The following is a 25,054-nucleotide window of genomic DNA, read 5'->3' on the forward strand; positions in this document are numbered from 1 at the left end:
TCTGATTTGTTGGAATACATCATGTGTCATTTTAATACATACAGTTGTCATATTTTGAATCAATAATTTTTATTGCAAGATCTCCTCTGAAATAGCTAGTATTAGTCTTGAGCATCTGAGATGATAATGGTTCCACAAATAGCAGCTGTGTGCACTATTATCTGTATGATATATAGATATATAGGAAGATGTTGTATGTGTGCCAATGAGACAAATCTCCATCCAAGTAAAAATTTATAAAAGTAAACCATTTTAAGTCAAGGTACATCCTTCAACACGGAGTCTTGGCTCAAATGGAACAGCAAGCTATAAAGGGCCCCAAACATGACTAGTGTAAAACCATTCAAACAGGAAAACCAATGGTCTAATCTATATAAAAAGGAGAAATGAGAAACATGTATGAACTACATAAACAGAAGACAACTACTGTACATCAGATTCCTGACTTAGGACAGGTGCACTATGCAACTTTTTGCAGTCAGTTCTCAATTTTTATTCCCTGTAAATACAGAAGAAAAATGCCAATTAGATACACATTTTGTCAATCAGTCTTTTTATAGCAGTTAAAACCAGACTCCAAATAAAGAAGTATACTGGTTTACATCTGTTTGTTCAAAGTTCAAATTTGATACCTGAATTTATATCTCATAGAAAATGTGCATTCTTATTGTTATACAAACTGACCATTTTTTTGCCTACATTTTGATCCAATTGAAAAGTTGCTTGATAGGTTTCTAATGACAATATCTATTTCCAATGGAAGGTACATTTTATGATCACTTCTGATCAATGAAGTGTTCATTGGAATACAAACACACTTGGCCAAGACTTTCACCTAATGTTTGATTACTAAGTCTTGAGAAATAAAAATACCAGAGTTTATATACTTCATAGAAACATAGCAAAAGAGAACAATATTTTAGGCTCACCGTATAAGCTATTAGCATCATTTAGAATCTATAGTTGTCTTTCATCATCTAACAGGTTCTAAAAAGACATCAGGACATTCAATTGATGAATAACCTGGGGGACAAGGCAGAAGATCATTACTGGCTTATTGTTTATTGCATATAGGATTAGACTGAAAGAACTGTTTAGTCCCTTTGACTGCCATAATATAAAAAAAAGAAGATGTGGTATGATTGCCAGTGAGACAACTCTCCACAAGTGACCAAAATGACACAGAAATTAACAACTATAGGTCACTGTACCACCTTCAACAATTAGCAAACCCCTTACCGTATAGTCAGCTATAAAAGGCCCTGAAATGACCATGTAAAACAAATCAAAATGAGAAAACTAACAGCCTTATTTATGTACAAAAAAATGAACGTGCCAAAAATAGTGTATTTCCAATTATGTTATAGTTTAGAATTTCTACTGCCAAATTTTACATCCAAAAAATAAAATAAGAGGATAATCAAACAATTCTCTAATTACCTGTAACTAGAGGCTCTCAAGAGCCTGTGTCGCTCACCTGTTAATGTGTTTTCAGATGTTGGCCATCTTCGTTAGTAGGCGGGGTCATTAGACACTTTTAAAAAAAAAAGATACCCTAGTATTATGATTGTGGCCAAGTTTGGTTAAATTTGGCCAAGTAGTTTTAGAAATGATTTTTATACAAGTTACAAAAATGACGAAAAGTTGTTCAATATTGACTATAAAGGGCAATAACTCCTTAAGGGGTCCTCTAACAATTTTGATCATGCTGACTTATTTGTAGATCTTACTTTGCTGAACATTATTGCTGTTTACAGTTTATCTCTATCTATAATAGTATTCAAGATAATAACCAAAAACTGCAAAATTTCCTTAAAATCACCAATTTTAGGGCAGCAACCCGACAACAGGTTGTCCGATTCAATTGAAAATTTGTGAGGGGATATATCTTATTCTGATGGACATTAAAATCTTGAAAGATTTGCCCTAAATGTCTTAGTTTCAAAGATATAAAGCAATTTTACCACTATGTTCTACCGGTAATTTTAGCCATGTCGGCCATTTTGTTTGGTAGGCTGGGTCATCGTACACATTTTATAAATTGTAAAACACAATGATAATTGTGGCCAAGTTTGGTTAAATTTGGCAAAGTAGTTTCAGAGAAGAAGATTTTTAGAAAAGTAACAAAAAATGACGAAAAGTTGTTAAAAATTTACTATAAAGGGCAATAACTCCTTAAAGGGTCGACTGACCATTTTGGTCATGTTGACTTATTTGTAGGTCTTACTTTGCTGAACATTATTGCTGTTTACAGTTTATCTCTATCTATAATAGTATTCAAGATAATAACCAAAAACTGCAAAATTTCCTTAAAATAACCATTTCAGAGGCAGCAACCCAACAACAGGTTGTCCGATTCGTCTGAAAATTTCAGGGCAGATAGATCTTGACCTGATCAACAAATTTACCCCGTCAGATTTGCTCTAAATGCTTTGGTTTTTGAGTTATAAGCCAAAAACTGCATTTTACCCCTATGTTCTATTTTTAGCCATGGCGGCCATCTTGGTAGGTTTGACGGGTCACGCCACACATTTTTTAAACTAGATACCCCAAGGATGATTGTGGCCAAGTTTGGTAGAATTTGGCCAAGTAGTTTCAGAGGAGAAGATTTTTGTAAAAGTTTACAGACGACGGACGCCAAGTGATGAGAAAAGCTCACTTGACCTTTCAGGTCAGGTGAGCTAAAAAGGAGCTGGGCTAAAGGAACATTAAAACTCACAAGTTAGAAATAAAAGGACAATGGCATGGCTAAAAAGAATCTGTAAACAAAGCAAATCCACCAATACACATTTTATACTGCAACTTGTTGTGCTAATTTCCTAAATATAGTAACATAGCTATATTTTGTATAATGTCAATTTCATCATGGAACACTTTCTCCACAATTAGGGGTCCATTAAGTGATGAAAATAAGTTTGACATTTGTGTTACGATTTAAAAAGCTCTCATGCAGTGTAATAATTTATGTTGCAGCATAAAAACAATATTAGGTCAATTTCATAAAAGTATAAAAAAATGTTTTACTCATGCAAAACTGGAGAAGGGCAGGGCTGCCAAGTCTCAGGCATTTAGCGTTAGACTCAAGCATGTTTATGATTTTTTGGTGGAATTTTACTTTGATCTATTGTTTTTTCTCTTTGATCTTTTCAATTTTGGCCAAATCTCATGCCCGCATTTGCTTCATGAAAAGTTGACATAACTGGGAGGGCTCGGTAGAACCTTGCCTTTTCCCAGTTTCTCAGTCTCATACAAAACAGTTTATATTTTCCTGACATTGACCTAATATTGTATATATCTGGTTTACCAACTCCAGAAGCAGTTATACACTTATTTTGTCTAACAGTATATATGCAGATCTAAAGCTTGCTGCACCTCAAGAAAGTGGAAAATTACATAAAGACGACGAGGAATTGAAAACAACAAAAAGTATAACAGCTGGTTTATTGTTAACAAAGCTGTCTTCTTGAAAAAAAGTTGTGTGTTCCATATTTGTACGAATTTTAAATAAGTTAGTCTGAAACACAATGGAAAAACAAAAAGTCAACAATTCTGGCCAGACTGAGTTATAAACAAGAGATGACAATATTAATGTTGCTTTCTTTAATTTTTTCTTGGTGGAATATATAATTTTGTCAAACGTCATCCCAATATGCTGGTTTTATTTAAAATTTTACTGCGACGTGACCAAAGCTTAGTATTGCGGTTTACCTTTGCCTGCTGGTCAACCAGATTGTAAAATTGATTATATGATTGGAACATTTAAATTTACCAGTTGTAATTAATTTTTCCCAAAATATTTTTTTTTTCTCACATGAATTATATTAAATATATTTGTCTTATCAAAACCTAGCTTTTTGTGTTCTGCTAAGGGAGCCAGAGGCCCCCCTTTTCTGTGAAAAATTTGGTTGATTATACAGGGAATCACTGGAATGGGCCCCCTCTTAGGCAGTCAGTGGGTCCCCACTAATGAAAATTTCGATATCCACCACTGGGAGCAACCATTTAACTTCAAGGGGGTTTATGTTTTATTTTTAGTCAGAATTTTTTTCACGATCAATTAGATTATTTTTTCAAAATTTTACACTATACTTAAGGTATGTAGGGAATTGGCATTCAGAATATTTTTTTTTACAAATTTAAACAAAAACCCCACTAGAAGTTAAATTGTTGTTTCCTAAGTAGAGTTTACATTTTAATTTAAAAGCAGTGTTGACAATATTTATGAGACCATCAGAGCTCATACGAAACACTCCTGCAGATTTCAAACCTTCCATCATAAAAAAACTCGTAGAATGCCCTCAATTGCATTGGAGACCTTTGATATAATTAATAAAAAATGTCCTTTATTTATTCAAGATTTAGTTGTAATAAAAAACAATTCATATAATTTCAGGTATGTGAATGATAACTGAGGTACCTAGACCTAGAATCTCAAGTTATGGTAAAAGATCCTTTAGATTTGAGGCAGCACAAGTATGGAACTCCATTCCTAATGAGGCTAGACTCATGACTTCTTTTGACCAGTTTAGGAATTATATAAATTCCTGGTGTGGGGGTCAAAAATGTAACAGCAGTTCATGTCGTTTCCATCCAGTGCTGTCTCAAAGCTGAAATTTCTTTCTTTCTTTTTATAATGGCCTTTTGCTCTGCTTTTATGCATTTATTGAATGTATCTGCCACTAAATGCTAGTGCTTACATTTATTTATTTATTGTTTTTATGCTTTTAGTCTGTTATTATGCTTCAAATGATGCTTGTCATGCTGAGCTTGGTAGAATTCCACTCAAAAATAAAATTGTTTTTTCAAGCATAAATTTTTTAGAGCATATACTTTCATCAGAAAATACACTTGTAAATCAAAATTTCTGTTCCACAAGATTTTAAAACCCCTGTATCCTTAAAACTTCGTGCATTTTACACAAATTAGGATATTCATATCTTGTTGATTCACTAAACAATTTAAATGATAGAGCAGCAATATGCAAAATATGCACAAGTGCACATCCTTTAATGATTGAAAGGGGAAGACATCTAATTAATATTCCTAGAGAGGAAAGATTATAACTGTCCTGTCTGTAAAAATTGGGAAAATGAGGATGAAAAACATTTCTTATTAAAATGTAATAGATTTACCTCAAAGCGAGAAATATTGGAAAATAAAATAAATGTTATATTTCAAATACAGCGTAACATTACCATTGATGAAAAAATATCTCTATTGGTTAATAATAGCTCAGCATTATTACTAGACTGTCTTCCTCTTTCATATCAGAGTGTCTTAATATAAGAAATAGTGATCTTATATGATACATCATTTTGTAACTTTTCATAATAGCATGATATGTTATCATGGAACCTTTCATTCTACCATGTCAATTATTATAGTTATATGTAATGGCATAGGTCATAACCATTTATTGTTAATGAGTTTGTGCCAATAAAAATATTTGTATTTGTATTATTTAATGATTTTCAAGTGATTTGCCGACTCCCCTGTTCAATGCACATAGAGGCGCTTGCCAAATGAACTTTGACTCGGGAGGCTCACAGATCAAATATATTTGCTTCCATTATACTTGCATGCTTTTTTCATTTTTATTTGATAGTATTTGCATGAAGCTGCATGATTTGTTTATGTGATAGTGTAAAGCAAAATTAAATCCGGGTGAAATTTGATCCGGAGGAAAAAATGTCACAGTAGTTGTTGTTATTTTTTTATCCGGTGGAATATATTTCCCTGGGATCTTTTTTCCTTTGCCGTGAAATTCTATCTGGGTAGTTATCTTATTGAATAGTTATTAGAAAAAACTTATCCTTTAAAAATACTATGAAATAATAATAGTGTATTTGAAATAAAGCGAAATTGTTAAAAAAAATGTATTATAATGGGAAATAATTTCACAAATTATCCGTGAAAAAATTTCCTGAAATATTCAAGTCAATATCATCCTTTTAAAAAAAAAATTATCATGAAACATAGGGAAGAAAACCAGAAGTAATTTCAAAGATCCTTATTGTGAAAATAATATCATGATTAAATAAGGTTAGTGAAATACATGTAAAAGTGAGTTGTTTTCAGATCTCAGTACAAATATAAATTTAAAAGTAAGGTAGAAATATAGTTGCATTACTACTGTTAACAGTAATAGAAGAATTTGATTATGATGATATTTTTAACTATATAAATAGTTTTGTCTGGGGACAGAGATGTAGTTGTTGATTATATGGAAATCAGATAAATCATAGCATAACAATATATTTGAACAAAAGCATGTTTAACAGCTGGATAGTTTTTACCTGTGAAATGTTATCTGTCTTATTAAATCAAGTTGTAAGTCAACTTTTTATATAAATAAATATATAAAAAAATAAGATTCAAGGACAAACACTATAAAATAGATTCAGAAATGTATTATATTAATATCTTTAAAATATAAATTGCTCATAATTATCTCCCTTTGATAAATTATGCAAATTTGGTCTACCTTTGTGAAACATTTTATAATTATAGTCAGGTATATCAGGGGGATGGGGCTATGGTTTTTTTTTGGAAAAAAAAGTTTGTTTCCAGTTTTTGGAGAAAAAAATAATTTGTTTTTGATTCTGAGAAAAAAAAAATGTTTGTTTCACCCTCAGCTGCCACTATATGTAATGCTAAAATTGAAAGAAAAAAATTGTTTTCGACTTGTCGCGAAAAAAATAGATTGTTTTTCACAAATATATACCGGTACATACTATCCGCATAACACAGATAGATTTTCACTCCTCTGGAAAAAATCAACCTGTGAAATACCATGCCTGGAAAAAAATTACCGGGACAAATTATCCACAGGATAAAATATCCCATAGGAAGAAATAAACCGTTACAATAGTCGGTTAAAGAGCTCACCAGAGCTCATGTTTTGTCTGTTATTGTGTATATATATGACGACTCTGAATAAAATTGTCTTACTTACTTACTTTCTTACTTACTAACACTACTATGTAAATTTCCCTTAATATCTTGTGAGATTTGGGTAGATTCTCGGGATTGCACTCAGGTTTTTATAACTTTTCGCTCTCCTTTTTAAAGATAAATTTGTCTGTTTACATTGTTTTGAAAAATCGCAAACCTCTGCAAAATTGTTTTGTGTTGTGTTGAAATTTCAAGTAAGAATTCAAAAAACAAATCCCCAGCCGTCAAAAACAGGCGTGTCATCCTGCATGCATCATTGTATTTTTTGCAAAATGTTTGTGCGAAAAGAATGTGTTCCAATGACAAGAACTGCCACTTCGGCACTTGGTTGAAAACTTTTTACATTGCGTATTATTTTTTTTCCATAATTTTTCTTAGTCAACTTTTACATATTATACCCCAGACCGTGTAAAGAGTAGGTATCGGACTCCTGAGTCTCTGATCCTTTATATCTGGCTTTGTAGAATCTAACACTAGCAATTCATAGTTTATTATAATAAATTACAATTATTAATTAAGCAAATATCAACAATATTATAAAGATAAAAGTATTCAAATGTAAATAATTTAAAACTCTCATAAAAGTGACAAAATATGGCGAGGTCTGTGCAGCAAGACTGAAGATAGACATTTTGTTCTATATATCAGGTTGGGAACAAACCCTCTATATCAGTTGAACGGCAAACGATTTAATGGCTTCTAAGTTCAAGACATTGGTCACGTGATAAAAGGTCAGAGTTTACGATTTTTTTGTAAACGTGCATGCCTCGTGGTTTTTAGACTCGTATCGTCTTATTTGTACTCGTACATTAATAAAAACCAAAGTGTTCAATTCTAGATTGAATAAGCTTTCTTATTTTATATAATTATAATAAAAAAGTATTGTTAAAATGTTATAAATTCACGAGCAAAGTGAAACTTTTTTTCGGAAAATTTGCGTAGGTCCACGGAAAATCCTTAATAAATCCTTAAATAGGTTTGGTAACGTGTTGAGAGGTATAAAATATGAAGTAAAACCATTTTTTGCTCCTAATATTACAATATCAGATCACAAAAACCCCGGATACGCAATTCTGTCAGATTATTCGTGGCGAAGCGGAGATCAAAGGGAGATAACTCGGTACGCGCATCGTAGGAAATTGCAAGTTCACAATAGTAAATATGAGTAAAATTAATGATTGCAGATCTATTTCGACGAGTTCTTGAATACCGTTCAATATTCCATGTTCCTCTACTGTTAAACATTAAAATAGTCATGGAAGTTCAAGTTCTTACAGGTTTTTGAACACTTCCAAAGAAGACACTTACCAACATTTTATATCAGACTGACTCTCTGAAACTTGAATATATTGTATATATTCTCAAACACCCTTTTAGTAGATACAAGGATACAAGATGGGTTTATCAGTCATTTGTCAGAAGAACCTGTGTAACAATAGAAGCAGAAGCAGAAGATTACATTTAAACAAAAATATGGGGGAAAAAAGGAAATACATGTATATAGTCTTCAAAATTGTTACCATTACCATAGATTGAAAATAAAATCAATCTGAAGTAGCCAGAAGTACATGTACAATTTTTGTTTTATTATAGCTGCTTTAAGATACAGTTGCAGATGATGATGATTGGAACCTCCTCTTTTTATGGCAGATTAATGCATTTGAATGGGATCATGCATATAGTTGGAACCCTCCTTTTTATCCTTAGTTGAGAATACCACCACTTATGTTTAAAATTTTCTGGATTCACCCTGAGATAAGAAACTACATAAGTTGTACAAGTTCTGTTGCTTGCCTTAATCAAGAGAAAAAATCTGAACATTCAAAGAACCAGAAAGGGATTTAAAACATAATAATCAACACAAAGATCACTGAACAAAAGCTGTATTGTAATCTGATATATCCTGCAGTTATCATAAATCCTGTTATATGTATAAATATTTGAAGTTTTGCTTTATATTTTTTCTTCTTTCTTATATTTGAATTCAAAAGTCCTGCAACCAACTGTTAAGTGCTTGATAATCAATTATTGATTGGATAATAACATCAGCTGACCAGTAAATAAAATTTGAAAATGCTTAGTTGAAATAAAATAGTGGTATTATGTCATTAGATATACTGAATCAACTTCAAATTTAATCCAAATTCACATTTACCTGCACTAAAATGCATAGTCAATTGAACTACAAAAACCTGAGACTACTTCAATGTATAACATAGAGATTGTGGTCACCTCCCATGTTATAGTAGTCTTAAACAAAAACAAAACTGACTTCACTTAAATACAGTATGTTCAGAATTTTTTTGAAAAAGGACAAAGTTCAAAAAGAAATTTATTATTCTGATATCAGAAATAATCTCATAGTATCAAAGCAGAATGTCAGTTCTTTTAATTGAGATAACCAGTTTAATCACATTATTTACTTTTATAAAAAAAAATGATATCTGGATTTACAATCATTGACTAAGCTTGTCATCAACTCACTTACTTTACAAATGCTTTTAAAAGTTAACCTGTCAGTACTAAAATAAATAATTGTGGTATAAGACAAGATATTTTATTCAAATTAAAGGGCATATGAAGAGCAAAGTAATGTACATGTATTACAATGATTTATATATGTGTATATATAATGGATCAATGATGTTGATATAAATCAGATAAATATGGAGATAACCAACTCCATTCTTAGATTTTAAACCACAGCTAGTTCAGAGCCACACATATATTTGAAAAGGCATATAATAATTATATCTTCAATTAACAGGCAAATGTTTCCAAATGCCCAATTTAAACATTATCTGTACTCTCTATATATATTGATAACTTTCTGAGTTCAAACCATTTATTTTAAATTGCAACACAGTCACTTTTCAATGCCTCTAGGTTTTCTTGAATAAAAAGCCAATTAGATTTGTCACTTGTGCTTAACTTTTCACAACTTTTTTTTAACTTATTATTATATTATAATTAAATTCTTTTCTTAAAAACTTATAAAGGGGAAACTGACATTTATGGTATAGTTGCCAATGACATAACAGCCTGGAAACTTATCACCAGAGTCCAAGTCTCTGTTAGCAGTGACAGTTAAATTACAAGTCACTTGACATACATCAACAATTAATACATTCCATTGTTTTAAGGCAAATGAGGAAAATAAGAGTAACAAAAGCTTTTGCCTTACTACATGCACAAGAGAATATTAGAAATTATAATATAAATTAGAAAATATCAGAGGCAAAAAAGACAGGACTTAGCCACTGGACTTTTAGTAAAGTACCCTTACTAACCCTTAGAGGAGCTGCTGTATACTAGAAAAAATTATATTGATGATTTGACCCCATCAATCAGCATTTTAGCATTACATTATTGTCAATTGCTATCTGCTCTATTTGTTCCAACCTGTCATGAGAGTCAAAATGTATTCCTAGGGTGGGAATTAAACCCATGTACGTTCATTTAATTTATTGTTCTTTGTGTACACAAAATGTACATGTCCATGAAATATATCAAATGCAAAAAATGCTGTAATGTATCATTACACCCTCATTAGTTAAGGACCAAGTAAAAGAAGTCCCTGCACCTACCTAGACGTATTTCTTGGGTAAGATTTATTATATAACTATTGAAAGTATAACACCATAAAGGTTATTGGTAAGTATATAGTAACATCAACGTGCAATTCAAGTAAACAAACTGTCAAACATAAACAATCTACCACGTGTTTGCTGTGCTTGACTCATCAGGCTTATTTACACGAATTTTTGCTCAAGCAGACTGTTAAATATGTCCGTTTACGTTATGGGGTCTGTTAAGAATGTATTTGCTGTTATAAATTGTGTATGCATGGAAATATAAGGAAGATAACATTGATTTTTACCGTAACTTTTGAATACACAACATTCCCAAGGTATCCCCACAAAACACATGGCTACTTTGTAACGACGGCTGGTAACGTGTAGCCACTTTCTAACGGCAAATGCCATTGGATGATCTTCAAAGATCAATAATAAAATTGCTAATAAATGATTGGATACGAAATTCTGTCAGATTATAAATAGGTGAAAAAATGTAAACATTGAAATCCGCCATCTTGACGTAGGAAACAAACTAATTTTCAGTCTTGGATTAAAGGACATTGCGCACATTGCCAGCGTATCATGCATAAACAGTCATCTGCAAATATATCTTTCAATTTGTGTTTTACACTTACTTTTCTATGTTTTAGTTAATTTAATGTTTTAATTTACTACAGAATGGGACATCGTTCTCAAAGATGCCATAGAAAAAATTATAGGTGGCGCTGTTTGTGGGCGTAAACATTTTACATACGGGTTCTTTTTTTGTCGACAAATTGACCTCTATCTGTCAGATTCAGGCGTTTGCCTTCCAACTGTATATGGTGATTATACCTGTATAGAGGGATAATCCTTCTATAGAGGGGTAAATGTATCCCTCTATAGAGGGGTATTTTTGTTTAGACTGGATTTAAATCAAAATAGGGCAGAATGGCATTCTCTACTTATTATGGCAGTAACCTGGAACAGTTGATGCACCAATTGATGTACTTAATTTAATATGCACATGCCCAGTTTGATGCTTATCTCAGGCATGTGTCTTAAACTTGCTAGTTTATCACCAGGTAATTGCCAATACTCTTTTATTGCTGTATATACAGTCTAATCCTTAACACCTTCATAGATAACTCGAGGCTATTTACCTTTTGACATCAAAACAGTTAAAGGAAACTTCCGTTTTTCTCGGACTTTTTCGATCTAAATTTCGAGTTTCTCGGACTTTTTCTCTGTCAGTATAAATTTTGTAAACAAAAATTTCTACTGAAAATTTTTCGAGGTTGACATTTTGAAAAAGCGGAAGATTTCAAATTTTAACGGGAGGGACGGAAGAGGGTCTTAAAAGCGGGAGATTTTGACTCCCGCCGGAAGAATCACATGTATGTTATCTGACTAAATATAAAATCTATTGTTCACCATGATTGAAAGCTGTGATGATCAGGTAAATTCTACTCACTTATGCCTCATTGAACAGAATTTCTATTGTTAGATTTAACATGAAATTTAAAGGTCAACTATTCCTTTTGTTGTTGATCAGGTGTTCAGATAGGTATACAATAGATTGCAAGTTTTGTCACTTTAGCAGAAAACTGGTTATCCCAATTTTTAGTAAAGTGCATATGTTGATGCATATAATGCTAGAGATTATAGCCAATATAACTAGAAAATGCCATTCTGCCCTAATTTGCTTTAAATCCAGTGCAAACGAAAATATCCCTCTATAGAGGGATAATTTTATCACTCTAAAGAAGGATTATCCCTCTATACAGGTATAATCACCATCCAGGGGGTTTGTTCCCAACCTGTATATGGACCATAATTTGCTATTGGGCTCGTTTCCTATAACGATAGAAAAGTGATAAAAATGTGTATTACTGTAAGAAAAGTTGTAACTACATCTAAAGATGCCTTTATTTTTATCAACATACAAGTGTATGCTACTCTTCCCTAGAAAAAAAATTGAAATTAACAAATTTCAAAGATTATACGACAGTATTTTTGTGTCGTTTCTCGCGTTACTTTTCGCTTCCGAAGTGCATAACGCTGACTGATTTATAGATAATCGTCACCGGCAAATTTGTAACTTTTGCTTTCAAATAATAAAGAACATCGACTAATAAGAATAGTCAGAAGAAAATGCCGAGAACTATAAGTATTTCAGTAGCAGGTGTAAGAACACTAGCGTTACTTTGGTTTCCAATTTCGTAACGCAAATTTTAGATAATGTAATCTGCTTTGTTGTAATAGAATTCTTTTTTTTTTTAATTTTTATTATTTATAACTTCCAATTTACAACATAATATACACAAATATAATAGCAATATATAATATATAAATCTATAGATATTATCTAATCATTACATCTTTCTATTAAGAAGCAATTTTTTTTTTTTTAAATATACAAATATAAGATAAAGAGTAAAGCAGTTTGAACACCGGAGAGAGAGAGATAGAAAGAGAAAGAGAGTGAGAGAGAATAGTGTGGTGAGTTTTCAATATAATTCATCTAGAAATTGAATTCTATTTTAGTATAGTAAATACAATGAAATACAGCATTTTCATTTATAACATGTACATGATGTATATACATTTTTGTACTTAACTAAGCATGCTAAGTAATATATCAAAAGCATTCCATTCTCTGAGAAACTGATGTTCACATTTGTTTTTCATAGCAATATTTTTGTCCATTGCATAAACATATTTTATCTTTTCTTTTATTGAGTTTATTGTCAGTTTTTTTTTAAAACATCTGGAATTATAAATATATTGCTTTATGGTAAGAAAAAGAGTATTTTCTGCATTGCCTTTTGATATTTTTGCAGTGTTACCAAACAAAAAAACTTCTTTTGTAAAAATTACACTAATTCCATTGGTTAGAAACCAATTTTCAATCTGTTCTAATAATAATTGTGTATGTTCACATTCCCAAAATAAATGTTCTAATGTTTCAATTTCTCTATTACAAAATGTACAATTTGGATTATCATAAATCTTAATTTTATGAAGAAATTTGTTTGTAGCTAAGATTCGATGATTGAATCTATACTGTAGCCACTGTAACTTAGTATTATTTGTGACAACAAATGGCAGTTTATAAATTTTTTTCCAATGATTTTGATCAAAGCCAAAAATTTCAGTCCATCTTAACTGACTAGTGGGAACACTTCCATTTTTATTCAAAACAATATACATATCTTTAGGTCCTTTTGAACTTTTAACAAGTCTTTTAATAGCAGATGGAATTAAAGGTAGTTCTAATTTGTGATTTTTTCCCACAAATGATTTTGATGCTTGATGTATAGCAGATATAATACTATTATATCTCATGAAATTCACATTTATCTGATACATTTCTTCTATCTTTTGATGAGAGAAAAAGGTCCCATCTTCATTTACAATATCATTTATAAATTTTATACCATGTTCAAACCAATCTTAATAAAAAATAGGTTTATTCGCTACCTTTATATTATTGTTAAGCCAGATTGGACTAGCAAGAAAGCATTTCCAACTGTCATATTCATCTTTTTCTCTAAGAAGTTGCCATGCTTTCAGAACATCTTGCCAAAATTTATTTTTGATATGTTGCTGTAATTTTTGGATATAAACACTTTCACAACCATAAAATTTTTCAAGTTCTACATGAACATTTGACAAAAAAACATTCTGCCATTTGTTGTCTGTTTTAAATAATCTCCTTATCCATGTACACTTCAGTGCTAAAATAAATGCACTAAGATTTATCATTTTGAGTCCACCATCTTCAATATCATTTTGTAAAACATCTCTCTTAATTCTATCAATTTTTCAATATCAATATTTTGTACATAAGTTGACTAACATTTTTTAAAATATCATCACTTGGATTTGGTAAGGATATAAACAAATGATTTAAAATAGGCAATATCAATGTCTTTACTACAGTAATTCTACCAGTAACAGTAAGATTTCGTTTTGACCATTGTCTTATTACACATTTAATTTGTACAATTTTTTCATCATAATTAATTTTTACAATTCTATCAAGATTAACATCAAAGCTTATACCTAATACCTTAAAACATGTTTCTCCCCATGTAAGGTTTCTATTTTGGCATAATACCTCATTACTATACTTTTTATTTCCTATCCAAATAACTTGTGTTTTAGAAAAATTAATATTTAAACCAGATATATTTCCAAACCAATCTAATTCATTTAATGCTTCATTCAAAGATTCTTCTTTACCATCTAAAATAAGAGATGTGTCATCAGCAAATTGTGAAAGTTTGTGCTCAACTTGCGTAATTGTAATACCATTTATCTTATTATTATTTCGTATTTTTAATGCTAATATCTCAGCACAGAGAATAAAAATATAAGGCGACAAGGGATCACCTTGTCTACAGCCTCGTTCTATAGAAAAAAATTCTGATAGATGTCCTCCCTGGTCTACAGCTGATTTGATATTGTTATAAAAAACTTTAACCCAATTAATTATTGATTCTCCAAAATTGAACAACTGCAAGACACTGGTTAAAAATTCCCAAGAAATCAAATCAAATGCCTTTTCAAAATCTATGAGCAGCAAAAGTCCTGGAATATCTTTTTCCTCAGTGAATTGCATAATATCATAAATTAAACGAAGATTTTCTCCAATATATCTCCCACTAATAAATCCAGTTTGATCGAAATCTATCAGTTTATCTAAAACTGTTTTAAAGCGTTTTGCTATAACTCCAGAGCCAATTTTATACACTGTATTTAATAAAGATATAGGTCGCCAATTTTTTAAGAAATGTCTAGGCTTATTTCCCTTCGGCAGGCATGTAATGATTCCTTGTTTTTGCGTAACAGATAGTTCACCAATCTCAGTACTGTAGTTCAAGGAGTTTACAACAAAAATTTTCAAATCTTTCCAAAAAAATTTAAAGAACTCTGTGGAGAAACCATCAGATCCTGGTGTTTTATTATTTTTCATATTTTTCAATATCAAACCAGCTTCTTCAATTGTTATTTCACCGTCAAGATTTTTTTTCTCATCATCAGTTAGTTTTTTAAATTTACATCTTTCAATCCTTCTTTAAGTTTACTGAATTTATCTCCCTTTGACTTGTCTTTATTCTTGTACAAATTTTCATAAAAAGATTTTACTTCTTTTAAAATATCTTTTTGTTTTGAAATTACATCTCCATTTTCATGATTTTCTTTTTCAACTTTTGGTATTATCTTATTTGTAAAATTTTTTGATTCTAGCCCACAAAAATAGCTAGTAGGTTTTTCACCCTCTTCTACCCATTGTATTCTTGATCAAATTATCTTCCCTTTAATTTTTTCTTTTCTTATATTTTCTAATTCACATTTTTTATTTTCCAAAATCTGTATTGAACCTTCATCTACCTTTTCTTCCAAATAAGAATTTCATTTCTAAGATCTTTCTCTTGTTTTTCTTTTACCTTTTTCTTATAGCTTGAATAAGATATAGTTTTACCTCTAATTTCCATCAACATTGTCTCAAGAAATAAGTGACTATTAATATTAAAATGGAGATCTTCATTATTCATGTCTTCAATTCTATCTATATCATAAATTACATATTGTTTTTTAACTTCTACTATTTTTTCTTTAACAATCTTTATATATTCTGGATCATACAATAATGAATTATTGAATTTCCACAATCCTCTACCTCGATCAAAAGGATTAAATTCTTGATTTAATACAACCATAGAATGATCAGAGCGATAGCTAGGTTCAATATTACAATTTTTCAAACAGCATAGTAAATCTTCAGATAAAAGAAAAAAATCTAGCCTTGCTTGTTTAAAGGGGGTTCTTTTTCTCCATGTGAAACGCTTCAAATCTGGGTAAAGTTCACGGAAAGGGTCAATGAGACACCTTTCCTGAATGATTTCTAAAACTTTCTCCCGAGCATTTGGGTTATTTACATGTAAATAATTAAAATAGTCTATATCAGGGTTGAGAACAAGATTAAAATCACCACATATCATATAGCTATCATTACCAAAATTATCTATAATTGACATAATTTGATCATAAAAAATAGGAGTATCTATATTTGGTCCATAAATAGTTACAAATGTAAAATGTAAAGTATCAACAATTAAGTCTAATACTAAATAATTACCACCAACATCTTTTTTTTCTTTTAGGACCTTAAACTCAAAGTTGTTATTAAACATAACAGCTACACCTCTTGAATTTGAGCTATAAGATGAAAAATAACTATCATATCCCCACATAGCTCTTATATTATTTTTATTTTCACATAAGAAATGAGTATCTTGTAAACAGTAAATATTGTAATTCTTTGTTCTTAAATAGTTAAAAACATCTCTTCTTTTAACACTATCTCCTAAACCTTGACAATTAACAGTTAATACCTTCAGGGCACACATGATATGATGTCAGTAAATACACTAGCACATAATATGACCTTAAAAAAAAAATCTAACAGTAATATCTGATTATTCTCAATGTGTGTAAAAATACTAAAGAAAAACATTTCACCAACATAAAGATGCATAAAAATGATAAACAGGATAACTCACCATAAACTAAACCAAAACAAAATGTAATGGAATGATATTGCAGAAATGCAATAATTAATAAAAAGAATAAAGGACTGGAAAGAAAAAGAAAGAGATAAAAACAAGAATTTAGCATCAAAATGGCAGACATTTTTGATTGAATTAATGTCAAAAAAAAATTCTAGTTTTTTGCAGTATAATTGTTCTTTCAATTTTATATATCCTGTATATGATTTATCAGTTATGACATAGTCAACTATTTTACAAAGTGGAGACAACTTTTATAGTATTAAGATTTGTCCCATGAAAAAAAGAATAGCACTTTTAACATGTTTAAAAAATAAATCAAAGTTCATCAAGACATAATGTACATGTAACAATGAGAGTCAAGTACTAAGTTAACTACTTATTTCCTTTGTCTCAATCTAAGAAAAATGTCATCAAATATATTGAACTTCAGCTGTAGACCATCAGATATCCTTCCATATACACCACAGTTGAAGTACCATACGTCGCTTAACCATTCAGTCTCATTTAGTCTTTTCATCAGTTCAATGTTCCTTTTGGAAATGTCATCATAAAATCTTACATGGTCTTGTAAATTCTTCTTTTCTCGCATCACTCTTCGTTTGACATTACTACTAAATAGTCTCACAATAAGAGGTTTTGGTCCTAATTTGTCATAGAATTTAATTCTTTATAACAATATGCAAATATGAACTCTCACGAGATGTTCAAACAGGTAAATCAGAGATGATTTACATTCTAGTTTTGTTCTTCGTAATAATTAAGTTAGAAAATGACGTTATCGTTATGCGTTACATTTCAAACGAAACAGAAGTCCAGTTATTTCCTTTTTTTTATTAAAATTGTTTTTGTCGTTAAGTTCTAATCATTTCCGGTCATACGTGAAACATGTGACTAACATGTGATCACGCCCTTACGGCCGGATGTATGAAATACTAGGTCTAAACATTGTTTTGTTTCCAACGGGATGTTAGCAAACATAATCTGTAGACTTGTTTCGTCTTGTTTAAAAAAGGAAAATACAATTTTCAAAGAGATTGCACCGGGGGTCTATTGTTTATCCTATGTGCATAATGTTACATACGATCTTGTGTGAAAATAAATGCCCAATGACTTGACAAAATCGATTTCAGATTTGACAGACGTTATGACACACTTTGTTTCCTGATAACGATGTAAAGGGTCCTTGGAAAATTCAATCGACATTACGTCTCTTATCATTGTGCCGATGCTCGTTGGATTGATTTTGCTTCAGCAGTAAATATTACTGGATATTTTAGGTGAATAAAGATAACTTAATAAAAAATACATGTTAATATACCGTTACACTTGGAATGTACAAAGTTGGTATCTTTGTCACAATTTTTAATTATTTTTTTTTTTTCATGTTCTGCAAACACTTTTCAAAAACGCAATAAACTTGTCAAAGGAGAAGTAAACTTTTACCATGCATGACTTGAAAGGAAGTACTTTATTGATTTTAGCCCACTAAAGTAGGTTAAAATGTGGAAACCATGTAGATGGTGTACAGGTCACAAATATCACATGGTGCCTATTTTAAAGATTTTAATTCCAAGTTAAAAGTTTTTTTCTTTACTGGATTTAAAGAATTTTACATTGCCAATGATTTGGAATAAATTGTATATAACTGGAATTTCAAAACCAAATATAAATACATTTTTTTGGCTAAAACATCAAGATACAACGATTATGGTATCCTGTATCAATGAAGAAAAGATGGAAATTTCTGAATAAATTGTACTAATTGTTTTCAAAACAAGCACATATTTAGGAGTTTTATAATACTGTTACATTTAAGATGGATTTTAAGAAAAAGTATACTGTTCAGACTATTTTAAGCAGATTTTGCAATAAAATAAAACTAAAAAAATGCTTTCGGTTTCTTATGGTTTCCTGTCGCGTTTAAAAAAAACTTTAATTAAACATTGAAAATAAATTTTAAATATTAACATGAAGCAAGTAACACTAGTAATGGTGTTGTTTTATGTCTTTTGAAATATATTGTACAAAATAAAGAAAATAAAGATTGGTTTCCTGTTTGGTTTCTTGTCATGTAAACGGTGAATCAAAATGTATTATTTTTTTCTTGAAAAACTCAATTGTTCCATTAATACTATTCTAACACCAACACAACCCACAGAATAAAAGTGAAAGTTTTAGAACTTATAAAAAAGGATACAAAAAGAAACCAAAGGCCGAATACCAAATTATGGTCCATATACAATGTAACAATGTCATCTTACAGTTAGTGGCAAGGTCTGTGCAAGACCACTAAGCTTTCTATATGTAAGGCTATACTGCAGAGGGACTAGTGTCAACAAGCAGTGTTGCATAGCTTTTCTTTCATAAAAGCATCAGTGGCGAATCCAGCCATTTTCCCAACCCAGGACAAAAGAGGGCGGGGGGTTCCAACTATATGTCCCCATTCAAATGCATTGATCGGCCAAAAAAAGGGGTTACATTTGTAACTATTCATGAAACAATGAATTTTGGAGTGCATGTTAACGCGGGTACGCCAACTACTACATCTACTATGCGGCGTTGGATTGGTTTCTGTCATCTAATTATATACCATCATCGAAGATAGCGGTTAAAGGAGAGCTGGCCCAGCACATCCGCTCTGCAATGACTGAGATGTGATCAACAGAAAGAAATGATTCTTACTGAATATCGCAGAGAAATAGATACAATGAAGGAACAAATGTGTATATCATTATCAAGCTCAGAACTAATTTAACAATATTAAGATGAATAGAAAAGCTATATAAGTAAATGATAAGTTGCAAATTTATCAAAATCTGTGAATATCTTCAACAAATTAAAGCACAATAAAGTAAATAGATATTATGACATGTATAACTATCATTTTTATCAATAATTTATATCAACAGTAATATTTAAATGTGAATTTCACAACAGTCCATTTTCAAGGGAAGTAATGTTGTTTTAAAAAACTGGCCCTCCGCCACACTTGCTTCAAAACAGAAACAGGTCGGGGAAGATCCTCTTAAATGTGGACCCAATTATTTTCCCAATTACTTCAAAGCAATTTTGTATTTTCTACATATATAAAACTGCAAAATTTTAATTCCTCTTCCTTGGAGAATTCTTTAACAATGACAACATGTTTGAGGGTCATCAGTCAGGGGTTGTACTTAAACAAATGATTTCAAAATCACTTCTTTGAGTGATTTTGGCTGTGAAATATTTAAAAATTTTGCACAGACTTTTCAAAATCACTGAAACAAATAATTTGAGAAGTACAAATTTAATTTAATCACTTCAAAAAGTGTTTATAACATTTTTTGGATATTTTTTTCCACAAGCTTGATTTTTTATTGGTATCAAGACCAGAATTCCATTGAAAAAACAACTATGTACATGCAGAAATTGCCATCTGCTTGATAAGCCTGCCAGTTTTTACAGTATTTTTAATTATGCAAAAACTGGAATAATTTGTAGATAGGACATAACTTTAATACAAATCATTATAATTCTAAAGAAAACCAATCAGGTCACCTAATACTGTTGACCTTTGTCTGATAGTAAGAGTAGTTAATGAATATTTGATTAGAGAACATTCCCAAGGGTACTTTTAAAAGTCTTAGCGAACTAACTTACTGTCCAAGCGCACTGGTGATATTGATATCCAAGGATAAAGGGATAATTGATTTATGTAGGAAAATTATAGAAAAGGTTAAAACTTGTGAAAATATGGAAAATCACTGAAATTAGCATTTGAAGATCAAAGAAAACACCAAAATCACTTAAATAGGTGATAACTGAATATAAAAAAATCACTGAAATAGGTGATAATCATGAAAATCACTTGTTTAAGTAGCACCCCTGACTGGTCATTGTATGTACAGTGTGTATGTATGTTTTGTTTGTTATTATAATCAAAATTATATTTGTGCACACCCAAAAGTGACTGAATATTCAACATGATGACGGTAATCACTAACCGGTAGAATTAGAAGTATGTACTGGTATATTCCTCTGTTAGACAGAGCACCCCTCGAGAGCTGTGAGGCTACAGTGGAATCCGTGTACACTCCCTTAACTAAATGTATAGGCTTAATAACATGAAAATCAATATGTTGTACAATAGCTAAGCTCTGCCTTCTTACCTTTGGATCCTAGTTGAGCTGCATATCTAATATATATATATATATACCAAAGTATGATACAACATCAAAGTGCACTTAATATACCATGGTTTAAAACCGTTTTCCCTTAACACACTTTTTCAGTAAATTGTTTCATTAAAACAACAAAGAAAAAATGCTATTTATGTTACAATATAGCAATACACTATGTACACTATCCAAAACATGAAGAAGATTTATTTAAGATGAAAAAAAGTTGTCAGAATCTCACTTTATTTTGAAAAAATGATTTTTTTTATTTTTTTTTACAGCAATACACTTTAAAATAACAAAACTTGATCATGTTGATTACAAATTTATTAAACACTAAACCAATAAAAAGGGTGTGAAAATGAAACAACATGGTCAGCAACTTTTCTAGATATTTTATCTGACTCTATAAATGTATAAGTTACCATATAGCCTTCAACAATGAATGAAACCAAAATGTTTGTTTAATTTATTTTTCAGATTTAATTGTGTTCCAATATGTTCTGTCTGACTAAGAATGTATGAAGTAAGATTGGTCTGCACTTATGACAGTACTTTGACTGAATACCCTTGCCTTCAAAATATCTAGGTTTTAACTCCTCGCATACCAGTAAATAAAGGATCCCAGATTTCCTGTTATTAGACAGACCATTACAACATTAGAACAGTTTTGTACCAATATGGCTGATAACAAGTATATTGTTGGGTACGCCAAACTAGGAACATCAGGATGTAAGAAATGTAAAACTAAGATTGCCAAAGGTGAACTTAGAATTGGCAAAGTCACAACCAATCCATTCTCTGACGAGGGGGGAGATATGAAGCAATGGTTTCATCCAAATTGTATGTTTGAAACTTTCAAACGAGCAAGAGCAACGACAAAGAAGATAGAAGAAGGAGAAGATATGGATGGGTTTGGAGATCTTCAACAAGAAGATAAAGATCATCTAAATAAAATGATTGATGGTATCTATACATACATCATGTACATGACATTGATTTATAAGATATTACATGAAAATTATCGGTAATCTTAAGGGTAATGCATTTTGACTACCATGACAGCAATTTAAAAAAAAATATTTGGATATCTTTTAAAGTTAGCTTATTCTTAAAACACTGTGGATGATAAACATCTGACCATATCCAAAATTGGTTCAATGTGTAAGTTTGCATACATTATGTACATTATACTGTAATGCATTTAAATTGTATTTTCTAAGGTCATGCAAAAACTTTTAAAACTATTTTAACAAAATAAAATACTGACTGATCATCTGATCGTGTCTTATGATAATGATATTTATGTTATTTATTAGTTGTATTTGAATTATGAAACTGCACACAACTTTATTCCCTCTGTCCTGTATGATTATCATCTATTTTACACATACATGTACATGTACATTACAGAAAAAGCTATTTAAATTTGAAATGAAAGATCTCACTGCTTGAAATGTTCATAAAAAATGACATGCAATGAGTGAACCGTGCTTTTAAGATTATATAATAGTTTACTTTATCAGAAGACAGCAGATTGCCAAAAAAGTTAAACCATGTAAACCTTTAGCCAAAGTTTCTTAAATTTGAAAAACAAAATCATAACAACTTATAGTAGTACCAATTTTCAGAATTTCTCTATTTCAGATTCCCAAGCCAACTCAAAATCTCCTGCTAAAACTCCAAAAAGGACACCAAAAGCCACTGGACAAGCAAAACTGCCATTTTCACCTCCAAAGTCCCAACCAAAATCCTCACCAGCAAAATCAGCAGCTTCTCCAAAGGCAGGACCATCATCTGCTGATAGTGATGAAGGTTTGATTCAAATATAATTTGTTCAATAGTATTTTGTATGGACAAAACTAATTTGAAATAAGAATATTTGACATGTGTGCAATACTAGTACAAATGCAAGAAATTTAAGGCCAAAAAAAATACATGTTTCCTGTGTTGCTTGCAGAAAAAATCAAAAGTAGTCTAATAGACACGTGAACAATTTAAACTTGAATATTTAAATATAGACTATAGAGAAATATTTTTGTAGCTTTAAACATGAAACATGTTAAAAGTGCTTAACCAAAAATGTCTCAACTTTAATCATTGTTATAACTGCTTAATCAAATTTAAAAAAAAAAAACGCAAACATAGACTGCTGTGATTATGTGAAATTAGGATCTTTTCTTATATCATTTGTATATAATTCTTATATCATTTGCATATCTATAAATACTTGAATTGGATTGGTCAATTAGAATTTTTCTTTAGGTTTACACTTCGATAAACCATGTTTCCGAAACTACTTTTGTAATCTATTCATACGCGATACACATTCTTGCAGGGATACTGGGATTTTCAGCAAATTGAGATTATAAAACAATTGCGTAACAGTTGTTTCTATTCTAATGCATATATAACAAAAAAAAAGAATTAAAATAAATGCACTAAAGCTTCGAAAATGTATAAAAATAAAATTTAAATAAAATTCCTCGAAATTTCATGGAGGATTTGGCGAATTTACGTCATAGCATAACACGACGTCAAACGGATAAAAATTTTCAAGGGAAAGATTATTTCGTTACGTGTACGCTTCAAATTCTGATAATATTGAAATAAAATGAAGTTTTTGAGGTAGGTGCTATTTCATTTTAGATTCTGTTGCATTTATTGAACATTTCAGTTATGGTTTATAGAAAGTCAAGATGGCGGCGTACTCCTTAGTTACAACATGCCATTGTGCTTTTGATGGGAAATATAGCAGCCATCAAACAAATAATGTAAATAAATAATCGCGTATGTTTGGCTGAAGAATTATCAGGATTAAATACATTTTTTCTAGAGGTTATTGATGTGTAAACCAGGTCTCTTACTCACAAACTTGACATAAAAGTCCTTCGGACTTTTATTCAGTTTGTGAGTTAATCGCCCCGGTTTACACATCAATAACCTCTAGAAAAAATGTGTTTAATCCTATAATGAACAATCACTAAAAATTGCAACAGAAAGTTTTGTGAAGTTAGCAAGAAATAGCTAAACGTGAAAAAAAGGTATTTGAGAAGGGAGGTTGGGTTACAGTATTTGATTCTTGATGACACTGTATAAGAAGTAAAGTTTTCATACCAAAAAGATTCTATGCTTATTTTAACACAAATAAAAAATGTCCATTTTGATCAAATAGCATTGTTCAAATTACAACTGGAATTAAAACATTGCTTTGTTTACACAGCAACAGTTTATGTCATATTATAATTTTTGAATACTTTGAATATAGAACATTGAATTAAATTTCCAGTAAGAGCTATTCCATTAAAATATATTTGGGAGGGTAGGAAGGGAAGTTGAATTATTAAATGTGGGTCATGGGTATTTTTTCAGTATGCATTTATTACCATTATGCAAAATTATCTAAAAATAGTTCTTGGTTGTATGGATATTTTGAAAGTCGCTTCCTACCCAGTAACCTTTCAACATACATTTTAATGGAATAGCACTAAGAAGTATCCCTGTTACAATTTGTATGTTTTTCCTTCAGAACCAGGAACTAGTAAGAAAAGTGATTCTAGTGATAACTTTAGGAACTACAGAAAGTTATGTGCAGATATTGCAGCAGAGAGTAGCTACCTGGCAAAAACTCAGAAAGTATCTAAGTTCTTAAAAGATGGACCTAATGGAGGTAATTTTTGTGTTGTTTATTATTATTACAAAATGTGTGATGAATTAGTGTGTCTCAAAAATAAAGACTGCCATTTTAAATTTTGATAGCATTAAGTTAGATGCAGCATTTCCTGATGGTGGAATAACTAAACTC

At 30.6% G+C, this 25,054-nt stretch overlaps 1 protein-coding gene across 1 annotated transcript in view; it reads left to right on the plus strand.

Annotated features, from left to right (window-relative positions):
* The first annotated feature begins 7,058 nt into the window (after positions 1 to 7,058).
* LOC139502295 (DNA ligase 3-like) overlaps positions 7,059 to 25,054 on the plus strand; it is a 47,946-nt gene continuing 29,950 nt past the window's right edge. The window contains exons 1-4 of the mRNA XM_071291727.1: positions 7,059 to 7,148; positions 21,730 to 22,215; positions 22,897 to 23,064; positions 24,779 to 24,919. Coding sequence (XP_071147828.1) covers positions 21,930 to 22,215; positions 22,897 to 23,064; positions 24,779 to 24,919 — 595 coding nt within the window. The 5' untranslated portion in view covers positions 7,059 to 7,148; positions 21,730 to 21,929. The remainder of the gene's footprint in view (positions 7,149 to 21,729; positions 22,216 to 22,896; positions 23,065 to 24,778; positions 24,920 to 25,054) is intronic.

This window comes from Mytilus edulis, chromosome 13, assembly GCF_963676685.1.
Source record: "Mytilus edulis chromosome 13, xbMytEdul2.2, whole genome shotgun sequence".
Classification (NCBI taxonomy): domain Eukaryota; kingdom Metazoa; phylum Mollusca; class Bivalvia; order Mytilida; family Mytilidae; genus Mytilus; species Mytilus edulis.